Here is a 27,827-nt window from a genome sequence, read left to right as displayed (position 1 = left end):
CCGCGCGCCCCCGGCATGATCCGCGGCGCCTGGATGTCCCCCCGCGGGGGCGCCGCCGGCGGGGCCGTGTGCTGCGCGCCGCGCCGCAGCGACAAGCCGGTGGCCGACCCCGAGCGGGCGCAGAAATGGCGCCTGTCGCTCGCCTCGCTGCTCTTTTTCACCGTGCTCCTCTCCGACCATCTGTGGCTCTGCGCCGGGGCCAAGCTGCGGGCGCGGGAGCGGCCGCGGGGCCGCGGGCCGCGGGCGCTGCTGGCGGCCGAGCCGGCGGGCGGCGGCGGCGGCGGCGGCAGCTGCGAGGCCCTGCTGGGCAACCTGAGCCGCGGCCCCGGCGGGCCCTGCCCCGCCGCCCGCGGGGACCTGGACTCGGCGTGCGCCCGGCTGCTCGCCCCGCAGCGCCCGCGGGCCCCCGGCGCGCCCCTGCGCTCGCCCCCCGCCGCCGCCGCCGCCGCCGCCGCCGCCGCCGCGCCCTTCTTCGCCTCGCCCTCCTCCAAAAGGACCTTCCTGCAGGCTTACTTCAGGAACTTCAACCTCTCCTTTTGTGATACTTACACGATCTGGGACCTGCTGCGGGAGATGGCCGGCCCCGACGGGCTGGACTGCAGCCTGGACAACCTGATGGTGGACCTGGTGGTGGCGGCGGCCGGGGCGCTGGACGGGGAGGCCTGTAGCAGCTGCGTCCAGGCGTACCAGCGGCTGGACCAACACGCTCAGGAAAAATACGAGGAGTTCGACCTCTTGCTGGAGAAGTACTTGCAATCGGAAGAGTACTCGGTCAGATCCTGCCTGACGGACTGCAAGGTACGAGGGGACGTCCCGGGTGAGCTGGGCCACAGCGGGCTTGGTTGTGTGGGGGTGCCGTGGTCCCCCTGTTCTCACACCTACCTGCAGGCTGGGGTCTCCCTCTGCTCCCCAAACCTCTCCTGGCAGTGGTGGTGGGACAGGTCTGCAGCCCTTGGGAAGGCTGGGACAGGGTGGTGGGATAGAGAAGGCAAAGCAGGACTTGGCCTGAATGAGCACTTGCACATCCCTTCACACCTGTGAGCACGCAGGCAGCTCCTGTCTTCCCACTCCCAACACTCCATTCCCAACACCCTGCTCCCAGCGCAGTCTGAGCACCCAACTCATGACACCCCAATCCTGACACCCTATCACCCCTCTCTCCTGACACCCCAATCCCACATGCTACCTCACTCCTGACACCCCAATCCCTACTAGCCTTACCCACATCCCTTTCTGTGCACACCCCCATGCACATAGGGGCTGAGCTGGGGCATGTGTGAAGCCCCTCACCTTTGCCTCAGACCTGCTGCTGCTCCTGGGACAACCCAGGGTTCAGCCTGGCTGTTATTAGACTAGCAGTGACCTGAGATGAACCGTGGTTCCAGGCCCCTTCCCTGTATGCAGCAGCTGTTTTCCAGTTCTTACACCCTTTCTGCCCAAGGAGCTGGCCCAGGGGTGCTGGAATGTGCCTCCCACCATGGCGTTCCCCCCAGTGTCACTGACTGTCCCCTGCCCCAGGGCACAGTCCCTGTTCTGAAAGCTGGTGGGTTGGTTGTGTCTCCCAGCATCAATGGGATCAAGTATGGATGGCTCAGTATGGAGCCATCTCCTCTCCCAGATGAGAGTTGTGGCTGGATCTCCATCGGACCCCCAGTGTGGTTCTGCTGGATGCTCCGTTCTTACAACCCTGTGGTGCCTTCAACTTCCACCAGCTCCAAGCTGCCTGACTCACCTGTGCATGCTCCCTCCAGGCATCACCTCTGGGAAGTGCAATGGTCTCCATAATTACATCTGCTTCCCTTCCTCTGAGCTGTGTCTTGGGGTATGTGACAGCATTGTCCCCACAGGGATGGTGGCAGAGCTTCCTCTCTGGCAGTACCACAGGGTTGGCTGCTCCTCTTCTGGGACAGGAGTTTTGAGGGACACTTGGATTTGCAGAGCAGCTCTTGAAGTGATGTTCATGCCCTGGATAAGTGTGGGAGCAGCACCAAGAGCAGCACTGGGACACCGAGGTGGTGTCCATTTCACCAAGGGCACATTGGTGAGATCCTGGCCACTACTCCAAGGGTCGCTTTTGTGGGGAGCCGGGTTTGAGCAGGAGTTTGTGCTTGTGTTCTGGGCCTGGGCCAGGCAGGTAATTACAGTCTGCTTCCCAAATTCTGCCTGTGGTTTCCAAGGGACGTGGTATTCAGCCTGCTCTGAGTAGTTTGGTCCTGCTGCTCCACTTCCACAGGGAGTTTGGTGCTGTCCATTGTGCTGCTCCTGCTTTCAGGGGCCCAGCAAGATCAGGATCTCCCTGTGCCATGTCTGGTGGAGCATAAACATTCCAACTTCAGGCTTAGCTTCCATCTCTGCTGGCAGATCCAGAGAGAAAAGCAAAAGAGGTGAGAAAATTATCATTATGTTGGGACTCCAAAGTATGTAGAAACAGAACCATGCTTTGATGAGTCTCCATTAAGTATCCCTGGGTTTAACATCCTTGATGGGAGAGCAGGAAATGTGCTGTGGGGAGGTGCAGAGCTGGAGGTAATGGCAGGACCCATCCCTCCAAACTGGTTCTGTGTCGTGTCAGTGCATCCTTAGAGCACCTGTGAGCTCCAACTTTGCATTCCACAGGCAGCACTTGGGAAGCAACAGGAGGCAGGAGCAGCCTGGACAACCTGTGCACACTCCCCTGGGCCAGCCACTGGGAAATTCCTGTGGGAGTGCCCGAGTCTACAACCAGCTCCCATCCTTTTGGTTGCTCCTGATAAATCAGGCTGCTTTGTTTAAGACCATTCACTCCAGCCTTTCGCATCCATGAAACTCAGCTTTTCCCTCTCAGTGGCTGTTCTCCATCTGTGAATTGAGGCTAATACCAGACCCCTCCAGCAGTGTGGTGATGAGCGAGTTTTGGCCTGATTTTGAGTCCTCTGGACTTGAGCAGGGACTACAGTTACTCATTGCCTTGGAAAAATGTAGCTGGTGGGATTTTTGAAGCAGTTTGAATTTGTGATTCCCATCCAGAAGCTGGATAAAATCTGTTTGTGAGGGATGGCAGAGCTATTGCTTGATGGTGACAACATCTGAGAGCAAATAACAGGAAAACAGAGGAGAAGTGGAGGAAAACAGTGGAATGTGCAGCTTGGCCAGTGTGAGAGTTCCTGCAGAGCCCTCACAGCAGGATTCTGGCTTCAGGAGCTCTGGAACTGGAGAAATAAGATTTAAATGATAATTCTGGGACATGGGACCGTGGGAGCAGGGCTGAGTGTGGAGGGTTAGTGCTGCATCCCATTCACATCCCTGCCATTCTGTAGCAGCAGCTGGAAAATTGAAGATGAGGAAGCACAGCTGCTCCAGCTCACCTGCACGTAGCCTCCCTCTGCTGAGCCACAGATCCCTCTGGAATTTGGTGCCTAAGAGCTGTGGCTCAGTAGACAGCTCACAGGGAGCTCTGTGGCAGCCAAACCACTCTGGTGATTTTGGCTCTTTCTTCCACCTGATTTCAAAGAACAGCAACACCAAATCCCAACTGGAGCTGCCAGTTCCTTCCTATGGCAGCAGGTTTCACCCTGAGCTAAACATTTGGAAGCGTGTAAGTGTTGTGGATTGGTTTCAGGAGACACATAATGCTCTTTTAAATCGTCTTGAGAGCTGTCCTCAGGTTTGGTGAGAAAAGTCAGGTCCTGCCAGGAGGGGAAACAGCATCTTAGGCACCCCAAACCCAGATTCATCTATTGGAATAAATCAATTGAGCTCCATTTTCTTCATGCGGGAAAAGCCAAATCTTTATTCACATAACTTATTTTATACAGTTTTAACAGACCTCATTTGCAACATCTATTACCTGGTAGTTTTCTTACTACTTCATTTGCTGGCCAGAAGGTGATCTGTGTGTATGTGCTAAGGTTCAGGTTGTTTACATTTTTCTTTTGTGGGTTCTCAGGGAACAGATTTAATGTTCATGCAGGTGCACTTATTTTTCACCCAAAAAAGTTGTTACATTAAAGAACTGTTCATACCCAGACAGTTTTCACATGGGAACTTGCAAAGTACTAGCTGCACTTAGAAGAAATGGCAGGCTAGCTATTAATTTAACAGAGCAGGCCTGATTTTATGAGGCCTTTCTTTTATTACTTCTCTACCTGTCTGCAACATCCCTGTGTGCCCCGAGATTGGGGAAGACTGGACCAAAGTACCCCTGGGAGATAGGAATCCCATGGAATGGTGGGGTCTGTGTGTAATTCAGCTGCTGAGATTACTCAGTGCTGTCATATACTCCCTTTTTATTTTCTGCTAGGGGATCATTCCTGGGCAGATCCCACTTTCTGCATATGTTGCTATTCCCCTGCAGCACCATCAATTTCCAAATCACTCCCTGGAAATGTTTCATTTGTTACTCTTCCAACTAACACCAGAAATCCCTGTGGCTGAGAGACAGTAAACCATGAAAACGCACTTCTGGGGTTTATTGTTTGCATTTCCCATTTGGTGGGATTTTGGGGGTCTGGTTCCTACAGGGACGCTCATGGACAGGGGCACCAGCATCCTGTGGACAGGAGGAGAGGGAAGTGGGTCCACAAGGTCCATCAATCTTCTCAAATACATTTCACCTGCAAGGTGCTGCAAGGATCTGCCTGCCAGCTACGAGGTCATGGTGCTTGGTAGGGATGATGTGGATAAAAGGTGGAAAACACCTGTGTTTTTCTGAACATAAGAGGGAAAACTCATTAATTGAGTCAGGAGCAGCTGCCAGCCACCTCCATCTCACCTGTTGCTGTGTAACTTGTACCTTTTGTCACTGCAAGACACAATGAACTTGGTGCACCGAGCAGTTGTGGGGACACTTTGGAGCATCCTCCAAAGGGTCTTGAGGAGGTCACAGGCCAGAGACATGGATATTGGACTTGAATATCCATCAGGAAATGTGGGGCAGCAGCAGCACTCAAACTGTCAGCCCAGGCTTTGCAGGACTTAGTGCAGGAGGAAATCACTATCCCTCCAAAGCAATACCCTGAGGGATGCTTAGGGCTTGTTTGTGCCTTTTCCCATCTTTCCAAACAGGAAAAGAGCAGTGTTCCTTCAGCTCAGACACCAGATGAGAGCTTTGCTCGTGCCAAGGCCAAGCTCTGCATGCTGGCTCCCACCCCAGCAGCTCCCAAAAGTGCTCCCTCCCACCGGTCTGGGGCAAATCAAGATCTATGGGACAAAGCCTGCAGAATTAAGGAGTCATTAGGCTGCAAGAAACAAAGCTGTGGCGAGAGAAGGGCTGACAGGCAGGAGGGGGCTGGCAGCAGAGCTGGGCAGGCTGGGCTGGACAGGAGCTGTAGCATCTCAGATGTGATTTGATTATCAGGTTTCTCTGCGCACGGGCCCGTGGCTGTGGGATCTGGTTCTGCACCTCTGGTTTCCCCAGTACCCCAGCAGGGCAGGATTTCACTCCTGAGGCTTTGCTGGTGTTTCTGTGCCACAGGTGCACAGTGATGCTGTAAGAAATGGAGGCTGTTCCTGCTCTGGCATCACTCCTGGCACATCCCACACAGAGCAGGGAGCAAATCCCCAGTGCCCAGGTTCAGTACCCTCTGGGGTCCTGTTTTCTGGCTCTTGTTTAACCAGGAATAGCTCTTGTTTAATCAGCAATCAACATCTATACAGAGCACCCCTCCCTGTGGAATATCCTCTGGAAACCTAAGCCTGCTGGCACCAGGAGCTTTGGGAACACCATGTCTTGGGGTTATCCCAGTGCCAGGGACACCTCTTGTGGGAAGCAAAGCAGCGTTTTACCTTCACAAAAGTAGCCCAAGTTGAGTTTTCTTGGTCTGGGCTTATCCAAAGTGCTGCTAAACCTGATACACTCCTGCTGTGAGCCTGGATGGCTCCTTGCACAGAGGGAAGGTCCCTTAAGAACCACGGCAAAAGTGGCTTCACCAAAACCTTGTGGCTTTTTAAGGTTACTAAGTTGCTTTAGGTTTTTTAAGGTTGCTAAGTCACTTTAGCAGTGAGGCTGACTGCAAAGTTGCACCCTGGACCTGGTCTCCTGTGGAGCATTTGATGCACTAGGAGCAGCAGGAAGAGAGAGGCTGCTCCCACACACTTGTGTCAGCTCCAGAGCTTTTCCAGAACCAGCCTGGCCAGTGAGGTGTTTCATGAGGTGAAAAAAGGTTCCAGAGTGAATTGGAAAGTAATTCCAGCAGATCAGTGCAGTCATTTGGCAGATTGAGCAGGAGCACATGCACAGGCTTAGCTAAGTGTGGAGCTCCATGTTCCCCACCCATTCCATGGGAACAAAGGGAATTTTTTGCAGCTTTGCACAAAGATGTGGTTCAGTTGTATAAATAATTTGGGCCAAAGGATCATGGTGGGTTTGGTCTGCAGGTGCTGTGGCTGCAACATCTGGCACAGCCCAATTCCAGTGCTTTGTGTCTGGTACCTCCTCTGCTTGAAAATTGAGTTCAAGACTTGAAAAGCAGGAGAAACAAAAGCTGAAGTGATGGAAGGATTTTGGCCCCTGGAATAAAAGATGTGGAGGTGTCAGGTATGCCAGTGGTACCTGGGACTTGGGAGGGCTGCAAGCCAGCTGGGAGTGGAGATGCTCAGATGGTGCTTGGACAGTCCTGAGGTTTGCTTGGAGACATCTCAAGCTGCCTGGGAGTGTGTGGTGGGCTGGAGGCCGAACCTACACAGGTGCTGTGGGGTGAAGTGGCCTCTGGTGGGGTCAGGGTGTGAATGAGAGGGATATTGGGTGGTTTTTGGCTGCCTCTTTGCTCTGGTTGTCTGTCAGTCCTTGTTGTCTGCCTGTCCTCACCTGTGTCTGTCAGTGGTGCTGCAGGGACAGCCCACAAGTTTCCCAAGGCAGCAGCAGGTCTCCATGGAGCAACAGGCAGGTCAGCAAATGGTGCAGGGACAGCGAGGGAGGGTGACATCTCTCTCCATCAAACTGTCACCAGTAACTCCAGGTGCCACAGGCTCCGGCACCGGTTCCTGCTCCATGTGCTCCCAGCTGTGCCTGCTGCCATCCATGCCAGATGCAAGCCCACGTTTTCCTCTATGTGTGCCCATCCCTGGGAGCATGGTGGACACAGGGGCTTCACCAGCAAGGTGGATGAGCTCCTCAGAGATGCCACCCAGCAGCTGGAGATGGAAAGTATCCAGCTGCTCTGTGTGGTGCGGGAAGGCTCTGGGAGTCAGGAGCTCAGCAGCACGTGCAATATCAGCAAAGTGTGAGATCTGGGAAAACAACACTACCCCCACCCCCCTTGCTGTGCACATCCATTGTCACAGGCTGCCTGTGGTTGTCCAGATCAGGGCTGTCTTGCCACGCTGCTTTTCCTACCAGGCAGTGATCCGTGCTCCCCATGGACAAAGAGATCTGCTGCTGCCACGCTGACTTCCATCCCAGGGAGAGGAGGCACCACCTCCTACACCAGCACCAGGAGGTGGGAGAGGATGCACAGGGTGTCTGCTTGAACCCAACTGGACCTGCCCTCACAACGGGCTTCACCTGGTCCCTCCCTGCCTGAGGACCAGATTCTTTTCCATCAGGAAAGGAGCTGTTCTGCCCAGCGAGGCTCACACGTGGCCTGGCCTGACCCCGGTGCTGGGCAGTGCCAAGGATCCCACACAGAGAGGGTTTGTCAAAAGATCCCACAGCCCCAGGCCGGTCCCTAGGGGTGCCCCACAGGCTTTTCCTCTGCTGCGGGCTCCAGAGCTGCCCTCCAGGGTGGGAGGCAGGCAGGAGGCAGAGGCAGGATGTACTTGGCTGCCGGGGGCTATTCCCGCTGTCACCGGGATGCCATTAGGATGCGACTCATGCCTGGCTTCACGCAGGAGCTCAGCTCTGCTGTCCTTTGAAGGGCAATGACTCAGGGACAGCAAATCTGTGAATGAGACACGGAGGCTGCCTGGGCAAGAAGTAGCCATCTGTCCATGCTGCTCCAGCCCCATTCCCGTGGGCAGAGCTGGCAGCTGCCTGCCTGGAATGGCTTGCCTGCTTCAGCTTCGCTCCTCTTCCCAGCTCCTGGCTTTTCCTTGGGGCCTCTCTCCCAGCCATGCTCCTGGGGTGTCACAGGAAGAGCAGTGCTGGCAGCATTGACACCCCCAGATGCTACCAACGTGGCCACTGTTAAAAAAGCAGCATGAAATGGCCTCACCTGGCAAGGATTTGGTTTTCCAGAGCTCTGCCTGTGCCAGCATCCTGGTGTTCTGGTCCTGGCTGGAGAAGGAAATGCCACCTGCCCTGCTCGTCCTCTTGGGAGTAACAGACACACGTGTTTGGCATCTTGGCTGGAATTTCATCCCTGCATGGCAGCTCTGCAGCACTGCTGGTGGGTGGAGGCTGCAGACAGACAGGAGAGCAAAGGTAGAGCTGGAGAGGGGGCCTGGAAGTGGCTGGGATGGGGGTTTTCCTGGTGAGGGGTGTGCCAGATTCCTGGCTTTGCACAGATCAGGGAACCTGGAGCACCCTGAGCCCACAGGCACCAGTCCCAAACATTCCCCGCTGCTGGTGGTTACAGAGGGAGAGGAGGCAAGTGGAATTTTCTTGAAATTTTCTGAACAGATAACAGATACAGTTTGGGAAAGACTGACCAGTGCTGGCAGAGCAGGAGCCGTGTTTGTGTCTTTAATGTAGTCAGTTCAACTCCCTTCAGACCTGGGCATCTCCCTGATCTCTTGGTCTTCAGTGTCATATTCCGTGGAGTTGGTTGTCTTCTGTGTCATTTTCCGTGGAGCTGGATGCGGTGAGGGAGAATCCACAGTCTGTGTGTGTGTGCAGGGAGCAGTGTTTTCCTGCCATGCTGTGTTGCTTGTTTGTCATCATTCCTTGCTCCCCTGTTCAGATGAGACTGTCAGGATGCACCGGGAGCTCTGGGGAGGCAGCCTGGCTCAGAGTGTGGTCCTGGGACCTCTCTCCAACACCCCTCACTCATGGATATGCAGGGGAGGCACTTCCACTCTGCAGAGCATCAGGGACAGGGAGAGCCCAGCCTGTCCTGGGCTCGCTGCAGGGGAGAGCAGCAGGAATGGGCTTCCCCTCAGCAGAGCATCCCTTGGGATTCTGTGTCTGAGGAGCGATGCCAGCCGGGAGCGCTGCCTGCTGCTCACCACGCAGACTGAGAGTTAGCCTGGGGCTTTCCTCCCCTGCAAGGGAGCGGGAGATTTCTGCAAGTGCTGTTCAGCCAGGGAGAGAAAACCAGAGGTTGCAGCTCTTGGGTCTGACATGAGCCATGGCCTGTTGTGTGTCTCCAGCAATAGGAGCTGCCAGGATTGCTGATAAGCATCTCAAAATAATTTTTGCTTGCATTTAAGGGACCTGTGGGCACAAGCTGAGGTAGCTGCAAGACCCAGAATGAGCATGGAAAACTGTGCACTTCCCTGTGACTGTGGAAAGTGCCCAGGAGCTGGGATGCTCCTGTCTCGCTGCTGTTTGCTCCATGAGGGAGCAGGGATGGGCCAGATCCTTCTGCTTGCCCATCTCTATGGGGTGCACAAGGATGACACGAGGGACCAGGTTCTTCCTGCTGCCTTATATCCTGTCCCATTCCCACTCAAGCCATGTGGCACCTCACAGTATGCTGTGCAGGGAGCTCCTGGCAGAGTACAGGATTGAGCCATTCTATAGGCATTGGATGCAAGACAGTCCTGCTGTGACAAGCCCTGTCTGGGCTGGACACTCACACCATCCTGAGAACAATTTTCCAACCTTACCACTTCCTTGGGAGGGGGATGAGCGCAGAAACATCTCCCTCGCCCCCATCACTGGTGGGTAATTTATGGCTCGTGGCACTGAAGTGTCTCGCCTTTATTTTTTTATATCCTATCTAATGTAACAGGATGTTCTCATTAGCTGTATAAATGTTTAATCCACTTTTGAATCCTGCTAAGCCCCTGGCTGCAGCAGGATCTAATGGCAGTGAATTCCTCAAGCCATCCTAATGGATTGCAGGGACCTGACTTTCCCTCTGTCCTAAACTCCATCGTGTTCAGCTTCAGTTTTTCAGAGCTCTTTAATTACTTTTTAAGTCATTGGGCTGGTAGGATGGGCTGGTATCTGACCCACTGGGGGCTGGCAGGTGAGGGATGGAGTTGCTGGAGTGAGTCCCAAGGAGGCCACGGAGCTGCTCCCAGGGCTGGAGCCCCTCTGGAGCCAGGCTGGGAGAGCTGGGGGTGCTCACCTGGAGAAGAGGAGACTCCAGAGAGACCTTTGAGCCCCTTCCAGTGCCTAAAGGGGCTCCAGGAGAGCTGGAGAGGGATCCTGGGACAAAGGATGGAGGGACAGGACATGGGGAATGGCTTCCACTGCCAGAGGGCAGGGTGAGATGGGATATTGGGAAGAACTTTCCTCAGAGTGTGGTGACACCCTGGAACTGGAGGCCTGGCCTCCCCTCTTCCACCCTGGGGCATGACCATATGGTGTCACAAGGACAGAGCCTTCCAGATGCCAGGGAGAGCAGCTTGTCCCTGTCTCCCGGTGTCCACCCCCTTCCCACACAAACCTCCAGACTCCAGCTGGCCTCACCTTCCTGACAAGCTGCTCTTCTCTAAAGCCCAGCCAGGACCCTTTTTGAAAGGAGAGCACAGAGCAGCAGACTGGATTAATTGCAGCCTGGGAATACTGGTCCCTCTGGCCTCACCGTGCTCCTGGGCTGTGCCTGGGGTCTGGCAGCTGTGCCCATGGGCAGCCCACCAGGGCTGGGCCACCGTGTGCCAGACACTGCCAGGGAATTCCCAGGGTGAGTAGAGGGAACACACCCAGGATGTGAGGAGGGGGGACTGAACAGGAGACTGACATCAGGAATGCTGGGATAAGAGCTCCCATCTGTGGGCAGAGCACTGTCACCCCGTGCTCACCCCCTTGGAGAGAGGCTGCATCTACCCCGAGCTGGAGTTTGATAATGAAATGGAAATATTCCATGGGAATTGGGATGTTTTGTAGCAGTGATGTGGGATCAAGAGTCTCCTGCTGGGGGCTGTAGGAGTGGTCAGGCAGGGCTGGGTGGCTGGACAGGGGTAACCTCCAGCCAGATCCCAGCCTGCACTGGGAAAAGTGGGAGCTGTGGTGGGAGGGAAAGGGCTGCAGACACTGCTGGGCAGGAGCAACCTGTGACATGCATGGAGACAGACACTGGCTGTGGGAAGCAGGAGGGCCTGGCAGTGGTCACTGCCTTCCTGTTCATCCAGCTGTGCCATTAATTACTGTGATTAATCAACAGACACAGGCACATGACCGTGTTGGGATGCCATGTGTTCTGTCTCCTCAGCACAGGAGCTGTCAGAGGTGTCCAAAGCGAGTCCACAAGCTCTGCTCTTCCAGGGAATGTTTCCTGCTTTGGTACAACCACGAGCACAAGCTCTTCCTCCTGGACTTGTTCCAAGGGCAGTGTGGCATCTGCTGGGATAAGACCAGGCTTTTCCCTGGGCTCTGCACACAGCAGCCCTTGGTGCCATGAGCAGATGAGCAAAGCCAGGAGGCTGTGACTGTGATGTTTGTCCCCTGAGAGCATTCCCAGGGCTGGAACTGCCACCTCCTATCCAGAGCTGGGAGCTGTCACAGGCTGGGAGCTGGCACTGCCACCCCCTGTCACCTGTGGGTGCTGGGGGTGTGTGTGTGTGGTTGCAGACAGGTTGGGGTACTGGTTCTTCCATCCTTTCCCACTCCAGTCCTTCCCAAGGCATGTGTTGAGCTGCCTGATATCGTGACATAGTGTGACAGTTGTTACCTGGGCCATGAGTGTGCCAGGTGTGTGGGGGGGCGGGTCACATTTTAAAGCTATTTTCTCTTTGTTGACCTATGAGGATCTGGGGTTTGTGTGTCTCAGCCTGGGTTGTGTGTCTCAGATCTGGGGCTTTTCCCTCTAAAAGAAGGAGCATCCAGACAGTCTCTTTAATCCAAGAACTGGGAATTAAAGCTAAAATGCTTTATTTTTAAATGAAAATGAAAAGTTTTAAACTTTAAAACTATCAGGTGCTTATGAGGTGATGGAGTGGTGAGTGAGTAGCTCTGACAAGTTGCTTCCAGGTAATTTGGGAGTGACTTCATCACTCAGGTCAAGGGATATGTGGTGTGGGAGGTAGGTGGGAAGGCACAGTTTGGGAGTGCAGAGGATGTTCCACTGCCCAGGACCTTCCTGGAGGATGGGCCTGGTCAGTGCCAGACCCAGACCCCCTGTGCCCAGAACGACACACAACAAACAGGATGCAAACTGATATCATGGGTAGGATGGCTGGGGGAGAAGAAAACCAACCCTGGAGAGGAGTGGGCTGCAGGGTAATGGAGAGCCTGGAATGGGCACGTGCCAGCCAACCCAGCAGCTCTGTGTGGAGTTTCCAGTGGTGCTTGAGGAACACCCACTCCAGCTGGGATTCTCCACCAGTGCTGTTCCCTGTAGCCTGTGTGCATCCATCCCCATTCCCCCATCCCCATCCATGTCCCAGGCATTCCTGCTGGCAGCCCCATCCCAGTGCCCGCTGGAGCTGGGTACAATGGGCAGAGGCTCCCCTGGCTGGGAAACGGAGGAGCTGCGGCTCCAGTGCTGTCATCGCCAGGCAAAAGGCAACTTTATATTAAAAATGAAGGAAAAACAATACAAATCCCATAATCCTGCCCAGTTGTTGGGGGTTAGGGTTGGGTTGGTGTTTTTGTCCCCTCTATCCTAACCCAGAGCATGTGAATGTGTCAAGGCAGGGATAGCAACTCCAGATCTATCAAAGAAACCAAAAATCAGCTGTTCGAGAGATGATGTTGGAACAGCCCATAGCAAGGAGAATTTTTTAAAAAGCCTAAAAACAGCTCCACATTGTTACTGTCTGAGTTAATTGAATACAGTGGTAATTGGACATTGCAGATGTGTTTGTGACTCCTCCTGGCTGGCCCTGGACCTCAGTATTCCCTTAATCCTCTGCCATCCAAGGGGGCTCCTCTTTCCCCCCAAGCCTGTCCTGCTTCCTGCACTGCATCCTCATGTGCCAGAGCTTGGAGAGCTGCCCGAGCAGCTCATTAGCAGTGCTCATTTCCCTGTGTCCAAGATTAATGAGGCACAGCCACTCCAGATGCTCCTCTCAGACCAGGATGGAAATGTGAGTCCCAGGAACTGCTCTGAGAGGGGAGGGGGCTGCTCCAGGCCGGGGGTCTGGCAGGGACAGGCAGGAATTTTTCTTCCCCTCCCTGCTGGGAGCTGGGTGCACCCAGTGAGAAGAGGGAAAGGAGGAGAGTCATGATGGCAGGGCCCAACTTCCAGGGTGATCCTCACCTCTGGTCCAAGCACGCTCCCAAGTCTCCTTCTGAGGTTATTTTGTAGGGAAAATCTCCATGTTTCCCTCTCTGTCTTCCAGACTGCATCTCCCCCTTCCAGAGAAGTGGATTTTGAGCTGGGGATGCTGCCCCAACCTCTGCCAGTAATTAATGAGAAGGGTTTGTTATGTTTGTGCCATTAGCAGGATTTTCCTTGGGGAAACTTCCTGAGCATTGATTCCTGTTCAAATGGGAAAACAACAGTTTGTTGTGTTAATTACAGCTGGCATTCCCAGTGGGCATCCAAGTTATCCCAAGCACTGCATCCTCTGCAGTGGTGCTGTGTCCTGAGAATGCTGCTCCATTCCTGCTCCATTCCTGCTCCTTGGTTCCACAGGCAGTGCCAGTGTTTCCAAGATACTGGCAGCCACTGGACTGGCATTGAAGTGGCCAAATTTGTGCAGAAGTCCTAAGAACGCAAAAAGACTTTGGAAAAGCTGTTTCATGGGGAATGCTGTCCTGGTAGTGACAGGAGGCAGGGAATAGTGCAGGCAGGAAAGAACTCCCATTTGGCACAGAATTCCCTGTGAAAGCACCATCCCTCTGACTGCTGCTTCCAGATCCCACTGGAAGTGTGAGCAGACAGCCTAATTCACTATTAGAAGTCCAATTCATTTTGGGTTTTTTTTTAAATGTCTTTTATGATGAGGTTTTTTATCCCACCTGCAAAATTCCAAAGCCTGTCTCTTCCATATAAATTGGGTGTCTGAAGTTGGCTCCTTTCCTAGGCAGCCAAATTCTGTGTGCTTTCTCAGAGTCATGCAGCCAGTCCTCCAGAGCTAAAAATGCAGGAAGAGGGCACCAAACTGGAGCTATTTTGGAGCTGAGGTCACTAATTTACTTGGCCAGGCTGGAGATCTGCCAAAAGCCAAACCAAAATGGCAGGAATACTGATTGCAACCCAGCCCACTTCCTGAAGAATCCAGAGAGGGCAAGGATGGAAACCAGGGAGCTTTCCTAGTTGATGTAAGCAGGGAATACATTTCTTCTGTCCTAAATTCTAACATGTCCTTTTTAACAGCAGAACTAAGGAGGTTGTGTGGGGTAAGCTTGGAGATACCAAAACCTTGAGCATCCCAGGGACTTTGCTCCTTGTCTGTGATACAGATCTGTGTGGGTGAAGGGTGGGAGGACACTGGGATCTCCTGGAGATCCACCTGCATCTCAGCCTGATCTCAGTGGAGTGGGAGAGCCCTGTTGGACCAGCAGGTCTTGCATGTCTCTGTTTTTGAGTACACAGTTTCCATCCTGCAGAGCTGCAGGAATTCCTGCTGCAGCACCTGGAGGATCTGCCACAAGGGAAATGGCAAGCGCTGGCTGGGGTCAGTGCTTTCCTCAGGGAAGGCAGGTGCTCTGGAAAGGGAAGGAAGAATGGCAGGCAGCCAGGGAATCTTGGTTCAGGCTCTGGATGAGTGCTCCAGCTCTGCCCTCCCCAGTATCACCAGCTCCCTGCAGTGTCTTCTTCCATATTTTCACTAAATTAATGGAATGTCTGTGTGTGTGACCCCCAACCCTCTGCCAGACTTCCCTGATGGGAATCATCACAAACATTTTAGGGGGGATATGTGTGGATCCATGCAGAGCCTGCTTGTGCCAGCTGTTTCCACACGAGAGCAGGGTGAACCCAGTCATCTTCCTACAAGTTCTGAGAAATCTCCTATTCTGGCCGCCTTTTCCACCCAAATCTGGAGCTGGGCCAGCTCAGGTGACACCCACAATCCTCTGCTGGAGCACTCAGTGTAGCTCCATGCCGGGCTGCATGTGAGCCCAGGTGGGAGCTGGGATGTGACTGGGATCTGGGAAGCAGCGTGGGAGAGTCAGAGCTGGGAAGAAGACTGGCAGGAAATGGGAGTGAGTAAATCAGCTGAGCTCGTCTGAGTTGTGACTAAAGGGGGAGCATGAGACATCTGCAAATATTAGAGATGTGTAAACATGGAGCAGGGAGAGGGAATGGTGGAGGGAATGATTGAAGGGAGTGAACTTTTGGATGGAAAAATGTAGGTCAAGTATGAAGGAAAACTTGTAGGCAGCGAGATAAGTGCTGTAAAACAACCTCCTTGGGAAACACGAGGAAGTCCCACTGATGGAGATGTTTATCCTAAGACAGATGAGGTCTGGAAAAGAGGCTGAGCTGGAGGGATGGATGCAGGGTGTCCATCCCAGATGGGGCAGGGGACACCGGTGATGTCCATCCAACTCCTGTGTTCATAATTCCCCTTTAAACTGCACGCTGGTTGTAGTTTAATTCATCCATCCAGATTTTAATCCTGAAAACTTCATGGCTTTGGGAGAAATTCACCCACCTGACATCAGCCAGTTCATATTCAAGCAGGTCATTCATACCAGCTGTCTAAAATCCTGGATGGTCACCAGGAGAAGGAGAAGCTCATCCAGCTGCTCGCTACCGGACTCTCAGAGGGTCAGGGTGTTTTCAGGACACCCTCTCCTTGTTGCTCTAAAGACACCCCAAGTAATTAAGGTAATTAATAAGGCCTATCTCTGTTTTTGCTCCAGATTACATGAGTGTGTCTGGAGGGTGTGGAAACAACAGCAGGGACTTGCTGAGTGCTCAGATTGGAATAAGGATATGGCCTTTCTGGATACATCCTGAGCAGTCAGTGGGTGCTGTGGAGCCCATTGTGCACCCCCTGGTGCTGTGTCCCATCACAGTAAGGTGTCACTGTCCCCTGAGCTCTCTAACCCTCCTGTGCATCCTGTTGAAGTTCCACATCAGCAGTGGCAGGTCCTGCTTTTCCAAACAGACAGAAACTCATGATGCCTGCAGAGGGCTGTGTGCCACCCACTGAGGGCTCCAGCTGTGTCCTGTCTGCTTGCTCCACATGCTGTCCCCAAGGGAGCAGAGGCCATCAGGGAGAGCATGTGTTGCAGTGGGGGTTGTGGCCCCTCTGGAGCATGGCCTCTCCCTCCTCTGCTCTAAGGAATCATCAGTTCAGGCAGATCACGCAGTCATAGAATGGTTGGGGTTGGAAGGGCCATCCCATCCCACCTCCTGCCACTATCCCAGGGTGATCCAAACCCCATCCAGCCTGGCCCTGGACACTTCCAGGGATGACATATTCAGGGATGCAGATCCACACCTTGAATCTCTCCTGCTTGTGTCCTCACACTCTGCAGAGTCATTCCCTCCTCTGGAGTTGTTCCACTGTGTCCCAGTAATTAACATCCAACAGGACAAGGAGAACAAGCACCTTCATTCCCACATTCCAGGGGCCGGCCCTGGCCACAATAATGGTGACTGCTCCAAAATGTTCACTCCATAAATTGTGTCCTGGTGCCCATTAAACTTTTTGGGATGAAAGTTTCACCAAAGCTAACACAATTCTGTGAACAATCTGGCTTTCATGATTTGGCATTTTCCAGGGGGAAAAAAAAATTAAAATAACTTGCCAAGAATTTCCCAACCAGCTTTAATCCTGAGACACCACTGTGGGCCAAAGAAACAATGATAAGGATCTATGAAAAACATGGGGAAACAAAGTGATGGGTTTAAAGCCTCGAGAAAATGAAAATGCAGCAAGAAAGTGGAGCAGGGGTTTCTCTAAGCATGCTGAGGGGGGAAACTCATTCCCTTTGAATCACAGGGAGCCCTTTCTAGCTGGATTCAAAGGAAGTTGGATGTGGTCGTGGAATGACCATGGTGCTGTCACTCGTGCCCTCATGAGTTCATGGATGAGCTGGAAGTGCCACAGGTTTCTTGCAGCCTGAGGAATGATGCACATCAGGAGAAATGGGAGCTCTCCCTCCCTGTCTGCTACAGCCAGTGGAGAAAAACAACTTCCCCCATGCCTGATTCTGGGGAGATAAGGGAAATTTGGGAATATGGTTGTAACTGAGGCCATCTGGGCTATGCCTGGCTGGAAGGGAAGAGGACTGGACAGGCTGGAGAGGCAGGGGATGTGGCACAGCCTCGCAGTCACAGCTGAAACCCCAGGGTGCTCTTCCTTCTGGAAATGTTGCCAAGCACAACTTGAAGTATCAGGAAAGTAAACAGCACATGGAGACACCTGTACTACTGGTACATCCTCGTGCCAGAACATCCACGGAAAATGAACAAGTTTCCCCCTTCAGCCAAAATAAATGGCACAGCAGAAGCTCCAGATGTTAAGGAATCACGAATCTCTCCCAGGACCTGGTGGGGAAGGTGAGGAAAGTGTTCTTTGGTGGCAGAGGGGGACAAGCCTGAGGTGCAGTGGCTGCATGTGCTGCATCCTAGCTGCTTCCGTCCAGCAGCTTTTCCAGCAGAAAATTTCCAGGGAAGACCAGCCCATGATGTGTTTTGCTGTCCCATGTCCAGAGCTGATGGGGGCCAAGGCATTTTAGAGGAGGTGAGAATCCCTCCCTTGCCCAGGAGAGCAGTGAGATGTCTTGAGGTTGAGGAGGACACTCTGGGACAGGTGGTAAGCAGCGTTTGAATTTTTGTGTGAAGGACTGAGCTCTTGGGTCCATGGTGTTGGCAGAATCTGCCACAATGCCTGTCTGTAGGGGACATTATTCTGTGTCGTAATTAGCTTTATTTTATGGTGGATTTAGCTGGATAGACGAGTTCCACCATTGTTACACTCCAGTGGGCTGTTTGAATCCATCGCTGTTCAACAAATGACCCCAACACGCATTTCCCACAAGAGCTGGGAACTCTCCCGTCCCCTTTCGCACTGCGATGCTCCAGCTGCCCCGGTGCTTGGGGAGGTGACGTGTCCCTCTCCATGATTTCCCCCAGGCTGTCTACAAGGCGTGGCTGTGCTCCGAGTACTTCAACGTGACCCAGCAGCAGTGCCGGCAGCGGATCCCATGCAAGCAATACTGCCTGGAGGTGCAGACCAGGTGCCCCTTCGTGTTACCGGACAATGATGAGCTGATCTATGGAGGTTTGCCTGGCTTCATCTGTACGGGTAAGGAGGGCCGGGCTCACACCGGGCACGGCGGGGGTGGGGGGTGATGGTGAGCCCTGGGGAAATTCCAAGCCACTCCCCGAGTTTGGAAGGCTTGCCGGGGTGGATGGGAGGAGGGGCGGTGTGGAAACATTGCCTGATGCCAAAACGTGGCCATCGCAAGGGCACGGGGTAATGGGTTAATGGGGGCACAGCAACATCTCAGCCCAGGAGGTGAAAGTCCTACCTCTGACTGAAAGCTAAAGCATGGAGGGAGCTGCAGGTGATGGATTAAAGCAGGGTGGGGATATTGAACTGCTGTGAGCAAGATCTGGGGAGCCCAGAACTCTCCGTGCTGGCGTGTGCAGGCTCACAGACATGCTGGGGCCAGTCTCAGTGGGTGTTTGGATGTCCTGGTTCTCAGGTGTGCCCATCCCATAGCTGGTGGGCACCAGGGCTCGCCTCCTCTGCAGCCTCATCCTCAGTGTCCCGCTGACCCCTCCTCCTGCTTCCTTCCTTCCTGCAGGGCTGCTGGAGAACCAGCTGCCTGACGAGGAGGCCAAGTGCTGCGAGGTGCAATGGGACTCCTGCGAGCACCCCCCAGACAGCAACGAGGACACATCCCCCAAATCCACGGCGTCAGAGTCGCTCCATTTCCACCGCCACGACCCCCACCTCCATCATCAGAGGCAGAACCACTACCACCTCTACCACCACCACCACCACCAGTACCACCAGTACCACCAGCCTCGCTCCCCGTCCTTGCTGCCGGTCTCTGCGGGGTCTCGCCTCGGCAGCAGCAGGATCAGACTGTGTGTGCTGGTCCTGATGCTCCTCCACACCATGGTGTCCTTCTCGAGCGTGCACGGCGGCGCCGGGGGGCTCGGCCTGGAGGCCCCGCCCGCCCTGGAGGAGAGCGTGGCACGGGACGAGTGACACAGAGGGCAGAGCCGACCTCCAAGGAGAACGCCAGATCTTTTCCCATAAGGGGGGCACATGCTATTCCTCCAATGGGAGGCACGGGATCGGGGGTGGCACACACGCACCCCCGCACATCCCCCAAGAGCTGCTCGCGCGGGGCATCCCCGTGGTGAAGAGTCTCTAACGCGCACAGGGCTGCGGGACCCGGCGCCAGAAGGGTTTGGGCAGGGCCAGCATTCCCAGCCCGCAGGCGCCGGGAGGGCAGGAACGGCACGGGGGCGGGGGGACCGAGGGGAGGGGTCCCTGGGAATGGAAGGGTGTCCCCATGGGACTGCCAGGTGTCCCCCGGCCGCTGCCGCGAGTGCCTTGAGTGCCCGCGCCTCCCTCGCCCGCGCCGTGCCGAGGTCTGACAGTCAGCCCAGCCCTCGTTCCTTTTCTCCTGGGTCTGAATCCCGAGGGAGCAGGCGGAGGGGCAGCACCTCCCGGCACAGCCTGGCCCACTCCTGTCCCAGGGAAAAGCCACTGGGGCTCGGGGCAGAACCACCCTGGTGGGGCGCGGTGTCCTCAGCGTGGCGCTGCCTCGCTGATGGCTTTTGGGGACAGGAGTGGGACGCTGTGACACTGCACTGTGGTACCACTCGGGGTTGGTCTCACTGCATCCCAGCCTGGTCCTCCAGCCTGGCCTTTCCTGCTCCTCTATACGAGGTCAAGGAGAGGGAGGAGCCGTGGAGCAGGAGGGATGTCCCCAGCATTCCCACATCCCACTTTGCAAAGTGTCCTGATGATTTGGTGTAACCTTTTTTGTTGTCCTCCCTGGCTGATGGGACTGGTCTCAGTGAGGAGTTGAGGAGATGTGAGTCCAGCAGAACACAGGCTGTGAGGGAGAGGGATCCCACGTGGCAACAGTTGGATGCAGGGAGTCCCAAAGGCATCCTTCCATGCTTCCCAGCTACAAATCATTGACTGGATGGCAGGAAGACTGGGCAAACGGGCTGGAGAAATCTGGCTTGGAGGGAGAGTCTCCCACACAAAGAGGCACTAATAAAGCCCAGCTAGGGAGGAGCATTTTTGTGAATAGTTTCAATCCATGGATGCCCCCAGATCCGGAAATTTCTGGGAGCCCAGCTGGACTTGGCTGGGCAAGGTGCTGGCTGGTGTAGCCTCATTTGGCTCACTTGGGGTAGCTTTTTAACCTGAGCTCAGCATATCCAGGGATTCAGCCCCAAACAAACATCAAATCCCTAGGATCTGATCCCCAGGTCATTTCCTAGGAAACTCCCAATTCTCCACCCACCCACCAGAACTGTTCCCAGCATGGACACTGCGAGGTGGTGCCTCCAGGCCAGGCACCAGGGGCTGTAATTTGTCCTGGGTGTGGGCAGGGAAGGAGAGAGGGTGTTTTAGCACAAGGTCACAAGTTGGGTGTGAATCCAGTCCCTACTCCCAGAGGGGATGGGATGGTCCCTCTGTTTCCAGGCTGGCTCTTGACAGGAACCTACAGCAGAGCCCTGCAGGGTCCTACAGCAGGGTCACTGTAGGAGACAGGGATGGAGCAGGAGGAATGTCCTGCATCCCAAATTGATCCCAGATCCCTGTGAGGGTTCAAGAAGTCCCCAGAGTTGATGACGTGTAGGAGTTTTGTGGTTTCTGGTCTGTTGAGATGAAGCAAAACCAAGCAGAGCCCCGTGAGCAGAGCCCCATGAGCAAAGCTACTTCCTGCCCGGCTGGAAGAAGGAAGTACCAGGCATCTCGTGGGAAGCACATGTTTCCTGACATTTCCAGCCCATTTCCAGACCAAAGAGGCTCTGAGAAGCAGCTGAATGTTTGATTCCTGCTTTGACTTGAATCTCAGAGCTTTGGGGTGATGTTTACACACCACCAGTTGCCTGTTCCCAAAGTCCTGCAGAGATGAGGCCTGTGATCCTGTTGTCCCATGGTTTTTGGGGTGGTGCTCATGGAAGATGGAGAGTGTTTCCCGATCAGATTCCCTTGCTACTGCCACCCAAAAAGTAGGATGTCTCTCATTTGACTGTTCCTCGTGACATCTGTATAATTTCAGCCTAGTTTACACCAATCAGAGCAGCTGGGCATGGAGCAGTTCTGCGAACCGGGATCCAATCCCTTGGTTTTCTGTGAGCAGTGAGTTGTGGAGCTGCTCTGATAAGGAGCAAAAGCTCCCAGGCAGGCCAGGGGAGGGAGCACAGCCCCATCCCTGCCTCCAGAACAGCCAGATCCCGAAGGAAATTAGATTTCTCCTGTACTGCCAAGAGTTAAGCTAATTCCAGGCGCCTCTCAGAGATAGACTGTGTCCAATCTTGGAGCGACTCATCGGGAGAGAGAAGAATAGCCCAGTGTGGTGCGTCAGCAAGTGGCCCTGAGTCACTGGCCCTGCTCATTGTGTCATGTGTGACACTGAGCAGCGCTGGCAGGCGCAGGGTGGCCCGGCCCCAGTCCCTGCACCACATCCGGTCCAGCACCACCCTGAGGGATGTGCATCCTCCCTGCCCTGAAGCCCTTGTGTTCTGCTGCTGATGGAGCATCAGCCAGGCTTGGGGGTGGTGATGGATGGTGTGGGATTCCCAGAGAAGCTGTGGAAGTGTCCATGGCTTGGTTGTACAGGGCTTGGAGCAACCTGGTCCAGTAGGAAGTGTCCCTGCCCATGGCAGAGGGTGGAACAGAATGGGCTTTAAAGATCCCTTCAACCTAAATCATTCCATGATTTCCACAGAGCTGCAGGAGTGAGATCCAACAACCCAAGTCATCTTCATGGTGTGCTGGCAGGAATTTCCTGGGATAACCTGGGAGCTGTGAGAAACAGTTTCACCTTCCCTAACACCAGCTGGAGGCTCGGGAGTTCAGGAGCATGTGTTGAGTCCCAGTGAATTGGGAAGTGGAGCCAGTTCAGAACCAGGCTGGTTTGGGTGGCTACTGGGGAGGTTTGAGCCTCATCCACCAGGAGTGAAGAGGGCCCCAGGACAGGAGATCCATGTGTTTCCCAGGCCATGGCTCCTGAGGGGCGTTCGCAAGAGGATGAGATGCCAGAGAGAGCACACAGGATGCAGATCCAATCTGGGAGCGTGGGATGGACTTTACCTGCTACAAGGGGAAGGAAAGTGCTGGGTCTTCCCAGAGCAAGGCTTTGGAAGATCTTTAGTGAGTCTAGGCTGCTGTCAATAAGTTCTGTGGTTTTAGGGCACCATATGCTGCATTCAGCACTTTTCCAATCTCCTTAAACAGATCCAGACAAGGCTGTTCCCAGCGCAGGAGCAGCTGGAAGTGGTGTTTGGAGCAGTCCATCATCAGGAGCCCATCGGATAAAATTCCTGCCTTTGGTCATTACAAGGCAATTCCTGCCTTTTGGACATTACAACCTACTCATCCTCCATCCCTGAGTACTCTGGCTTTGCACTCCGAGAGAACAGCCCGGGAAGCTGACGGTGACATTGTCTCACTTAACACCACTGGCATTATTTTTATGACAAAGTGAAGGGAATGTGCCTGGAAAAGGAGTGAGTGTGCTTGGACGAAGAAGGAATGTGTCTAGATAAGGAGGGGAATGGCTTCCTCACCCTGTGTATCCAGGATGCTTCACCCCAAGCCCTGTGTCCACCAGAGTAGGGGCCCTTTGCAATCCCAAATGCTTTCCACATTCCCAAAGCCACCTTGGAAAACAAGAGCTCTAAATGATTTATCCTACCAGGAACTTAAACCCAAGGGGCTTTGTCCTTTTCATCCAATGATCTTATCTCTTCTCCCTAAAGAAGATGCCCCATGTTGGGATTAATATGTAAAACTCAGCTTTTCCTTCAGGGGACAAATTTCCCTTTGCTCAGAGAAAATTCCCAGTGGGAAGCAGCCATTTCTCCCTGGTGAGGGGATTTCTTATCCCCAGAGAAGTGAGGGATGATGATGTCTCCACAAGCTCCAGGTGTGGGCAGAGAGAAGGAGCAAAAGGAGTTGGGTCCAGCGTTATTCCCGGGTTTTGCACTTTCATGTAGCTGCCAGTTGTACAAATTAATTAAAAATAACTGAAGAAAAATCCCAAAGAAAGGCCCCGCTTCCTCTGGGGAACATTAATCATTAGCTGAGTCTTTTTCTTATGAAAATACAGATCCATGGTAGCCCCAGGCAGAAGATTCCCAGGGAGAGCCCTCACCATTCGTGCTCGGAGTTAGGGAAATCGCTTTGAAAGCATCTGACAACTAAAGCAGAACATGTTGAGTAACTTGGCAACACTGGGAAAACATCTGGAACTGGTTTTTCTTCAACACATTTTGCTTTGCTTCAAGAGGAGATGTCAGGGCAGTTCATTCACTGCCATTCAGGGCTGCGGGCGGGGCCGAGAGATGATCAGATGCCGCCTGGAGGAAGAGAATAAAGGGAAAATCCCAGATATCTGCTGCTCCTGGGCAGGATCCGGAGAGGCCAGGCCATGGAGTGTCCCTGTGCTGAGCTCTGCAGGTGCCTTCTGGCCTCTGGTGGCACCAAGCGTGGTTTGGGATGGGTTGTTAAGATGCCTGGGATCGCTGTGGCTGCCCCATCCCTGGGAGTGTGCAAGGCCAGGTTGGATGGGGCTCGAGCAAGCTGGGACAGTGGTGTCCCTCCATGGCAGGGAGTGGTGCTGCCTGATCTTGCAGGACCCTTCCAACCCAAACCACTCTGGGATTCCATGATTTCCACAGAGCCATAGCAAGTAAGGTCCCACAGCCCAGATTACCCCCAGTTTGTGATTCATCCTAATCCCATTCCTGCTGCTGTCTGGGAAGGGAATGCCTGTAGGGCTTGGTGGAGACAATGTCAGGACAGAAACATTCCTGGATTCTGCCAGAAAGTGATGGGGCAGCGTACTTAGTTTGAAAGCAAACCAGCGGGAGATTCCAAGTCAGAACTACAATTTAATAGGAAAATGAAAGGCAGTAGTACAGAAACACTGGCTTAGACTGATAGAGTCAGAGTAGACCTGACAGCCTGTCGGTCAGGGTGGTGGTAGCAGTCCGATTCCATGGTGGCTGTTGGAGTGATGGATGTGGTTCTGCTGAAGTGGTGATCCTGTAGAAAGATCTGGTCCTTCCCTGGAGGTCCAGCAGTGGTCATGGAGCTCTTGTCCTCAGGAGTCCAGTGGCAGTGCTCCTGTGGTGTTCCAGTTTCAGATTATATCCAGGTAGGAATGTTTGGTTCGTCCCCTCAGGGCGGGGGAGCTCACAATGAAATTATGTAATTCAATGAGTCATTCTTTGAGACCCTTCCTCAATATGTGTCACTTGCACCTCCTCCTCTTCTGGGCATCTCCCACAGTGGTGCTGGATGTTGTGGTTGTGGAAGCAGCGCTTCTTCTTGTACCTCTTTTAATGCCAGTCACAAATTCAATCTTTGTACGTTCTTTCTTGGCCTTCTTAAATTTGTCCATCTCGGTCTTCTGGGCTTTAGCTAGTGCCTCATAATATGAATCCTCTGACCAGCTGTGAGGATCAAACATGTCCTTTGGGTAATTTGTACCACTTTCATCAATGGAACAAAACTGGATCAGCTTTTCATAGATGCTGGGGTTGCAAAATTCCTTTTTGTTCTGGATTATGTAGTTCATATCTATGCCCTCTTTTATTTTCCACTCATACAGCTTTTTGCAATTGGTTAGAACAGCTGCCAAGAGGCTCAGGTGGGATTTTGATCTCATCTGGAGACATCTTCCACACTCTCTCTGAAACAGAAGGAACTCAGCTCCTGAGGATCTCTTTCCTCCACTTCTCGGAATTCCTTTAGGTCACCAGCCTCAGGTTTTTCAGTCTGTGAATTGTCATCTTCTGGCTGCCTGCTGTTCCCATCCTCCTCCTCTTCATACCCTTCCTCATCTCCATCCAGGTGGGTGAAGTCACCTTCTCCATACCCAGCTGACAGCAGGCCTCCTTTCTCCCCATCGCTCCCTGCCGTGCCGGCCTCGCCGTCCCACTCCGGCTCCGAGTCCTCGGTGTGAGCCTCCAGCAAGGAGAGAGCGCTGCGCTTCACCGCCACCATCTTCCAGGAGTGCCCACTGTGGGCACCAGAAATGTTCTAGCTTGAAAGCAAACCAGCGGGAGATTCCAAGTCAGAACTACAATTTAATAGGAAAATGGAAGCAAAGGCAGTCGTACAGGAACACTGGCTTAGACTGATAGAGCCAGAGAAGACCTGGCAGCCTGCCGGTCAGGGTGGTGGTAGCAGTCCGATTAAATGCAGTGATGGATGCGGTTCTGTCAAAGCAGTGATCCTCTAGAAGGATCTGGTCCTTCCCTGGAGGTCCAGCGGTGCTTACGGAGCTCTTTTCCTCTGGGAGTCCAGTGGCAGTGCTCCTGTGGTGTTCCAGCTTCAGATTATATCCAGGTGGGAATGTTTGGCTCCTCCCCCTGGGTGGAGCATCTCACAATGGGATGATGTAATTCAATACGTCATTCTGTGGGACCCTGGTGCCCATTAGTGGAGATGGCTCCTGTAGAGTGGCTGGTGCTTCCCTGGAGGGAGTTATCAGGGCTGAGTCATGGAGGAGATAAAGAACACTGCCCCGCCTATCTTTTGGTAACATCTTACATCGTAACTAACCCAAGACAGGCAGGGAATTCTGTGAATGAGCTTTTTGTGGGGTTAAATCTCTCTTAAACTAGGCTGGAAAAGCTGGGAAGGGCCATGTTCAGGTTGGATGTTAAGGATCTCCTTCAGTCCAAAAGTTAGCTCATGGGCATCCCAGCTGGAGGTACCACCATCACACATGCCCAAAATCATCCCTTGTCCCACAGAAGGAACCTGCTCGGAGCTCCTGCATCACAGCAGCCCTGGAGCTGCACAGCTCCCACCATGAGTCCATTTTATTCCAGGAATGGAAGGATTTTAGCAGCTCTTTTGGGGTGTGTTCTTGGTCCAGGTGACTCTTTGGGTGACCTCTCAGCCCTGCATGTCTCTGTGAGGAAGGAGGAAGGGAGCAGAGGGAAGTTTGTGGTGGGGGATGGACCATTTTTAATTGAGGATCATGAAAAAATAAGGAATAATAAAATTTAAAAGTTGTTGGGGTTTTATCAAAGTTCTCAGTCCCTCTCAAAAGCCTGGGCAGGAGATGGGTGAGTTCCTGAGCCCAGTCCCTCCACCCTTTCCTGCTCCACATCTCCAGGCCCTGTGTTCCAGGCAGGCCAGGAGTGGTTTCCAGCCTTTTTAGCACTTCAGGATGATCCTTTGTCAGCCCAGAAGGTCAACAACTCTGCTTGTTATAAACTGAAACTCAACAAAAAAACCCCAAGAATTAGCTTTGGCTTATGAAATTTGGGGTTGGTTTTACCATTTTTAAATGTATTTGGGAACTGGACATGCCTAAGTTGCACAACAAAAAGACAAAAAGAGCCAGAAAGTGATTTTTTTTAAAATTTTGAAACTTCTCAAAACAAGCCAGATTGATCATTATGACCAATTTTTTTTTTTTTTTTTTTTTTTTTTTTTTTTTTTTTTTGCAAATTGAGAAATGCATCCAGAACAGTCCTTTCCCACAAAACCTTTCATTTTCCAAACGAGGCAAAAAAAAAAAAAAAATAAAATCAATCACACTTTTTCTGCTCACAGAGTTGGAAGGGGCAGCAGCGGATTGGGAGAGAATAGCAATTTGTAAGAAATTCCAACCAGCTCTCCTTAAAATAGCATCCAGGCAGTTTCTCCAGGGCAGGAGGCTGGGTGGCTCTGTGGTGGGAACAGGCTGGAGCAAATCCTGGCTGAGCAGGCCGGGATAACACCTTGGGAATGCAGGGACACCTTCCCCGTGGGAATCAGAGCTGCTGATGCCTGGGAGGAATTCCTGGGGATCCCCAGCCATCCCTCTGATGGAGGTTTGCTTTGGTTTTCTGTTCCAACCCAAACTGAATCCAGCTCCTCCGAGCCTCATGTTCTGACACAGCCTCAGGATGCCTTCAACAGGGAGATGCTCCTGGGGGAGGAAATTGGGAGCAAATTCCGTGTGCTGGTCCTTGAGGGAGCCAACGCCGTGCTCAGGAGGGATGTCGGAACGGAGAGCAGGAGGAGACCCCAGCCCCTCGTGCCCTTCTCCCTCTGGAGCGTGTCCGAGCTGGGGCTCCCTGCCTTGCTGGGTGTCCCAGGGCTTGGGGGCACCTGTGGGGACCTCGGGGGGACCTTGGGACGTGACCCCTGCAGTGCCCAGGCTGCGGTGCCCGAACCCTTCTCAAGTGCTTGTGCCATGTGGGTGGTGACAGAGCTCGGCCGACCCCAACGAGGTCCTGTGACAGTGCGTGGTGGTGAAACACAAACCAACATTGCTGAAGTCAAAGTATCCTTTCTAATCCCCCGGCCCGGTTTCTCTTTCTTTCCAGCTTTTCCTCCTCCGCCTCCTGGACCCTCCCTCTGTTCCCACCCCCCTTCTGTTTCTCTTTCTCCCTTCTGTCATAAGAAAGTGACTGTGTCCTCGAGGGGACAGTTTTCTTATGCCATTTTATACACTGTGCTTCATGTTTAGAACTTTTTTGCACTAGTTCCTATTACATTTATTTTCCAAACTGGTTTGACAAAAAACAAACAAAAAAAACCCAACAAAAACACAATCCCATGCTATAATTCAGTTGTATTAAAATATTATCCTACTACTCTCTGTGTTCAATAGTCTCTGTACCTGTAATGCTTTCAGTTCTGTTGTATTTTGGGGCCGAGGTTTTCTCTGCTCCTTGTTTAACCCAGTAAAGAAATAAAATGTTAAGAATTGATGATAACTCCTCCTCCCTGTCTCTGCT

The 27,827-nt window shown here is 53.3% G+C and overlaps 1 protein-coding gene and 1 pseudogene across 1 annotated transcript; one reads left to right on the top strand and one right to left on the bottom strand.

Annotated features, from left to right (window-relative positions):
• Positions 1–27,806, top strand: NALF2 (NALCN channel auxiliary factor 2). The gene is made up of 3 exons (XM_021537752.3): positions 1–798; positions 18,006–18,177; positions 18,683–27,806. Exons 1-3 carry the CDS (start codon positions 16–18, stop codon positions 19,090–19,092), a joined length of 1,365 nt encoding a protein of 454 aa, XP_021393427.3. The 5' UTR covers positions 1–15; the 3' UTR covers positions 19,093–27,806.
• On the bottom strand, positions 24,335–25,089 carry LOC116183640 (SAP30-binding protein pseudogene; annotated as a pseudogene).
• Positions 27,807–27,827: the final 21 nt, after the last annotated feature.

The sequence above is a fragment of the Lonchura striata genome, chromosome 4A, assembly GCF_050655825.1.
Source record: "Lonchura striata isolate lonStrDom1 chromosome 4A, ASM5065582v1, whole genome shotgun sequence".
NCBI lineage: Eukaryota > Metazoa > Chordata > Aves > Passeriformes > Estrildidae > Lonchura > Lonchura striata.
Note: the sequence above shows the minus strand (reverse complement) of the source record. Positions and strands in the feature narration are given on the sequence as shown.

Bases quoted from the DNA above. Each gene is read 5' to 3' on its own strand.
- NALF2 (XM_021537752.3), top strand. From the start codon at position 16: ATGATCCGCGGCGCCTGGATGTCCCCCCGCGGGGGCGCCGCCGGCGGG. The intron at 799-18,005 runs GTACGAGGGGAC...GATTTCCCCCAG, and splicing joins CCTGCCTGACGGACTGCAAG to GCTGTCTACAAGGCGTGGCT. The intron at 18,178-18,682 runs GTAAGGAGGGCC...TCCTTCCTGCAG, and splicing joins GCCTGGCTTCATCTGTACGG to GGCTGCTGGAGAACCAGCTG.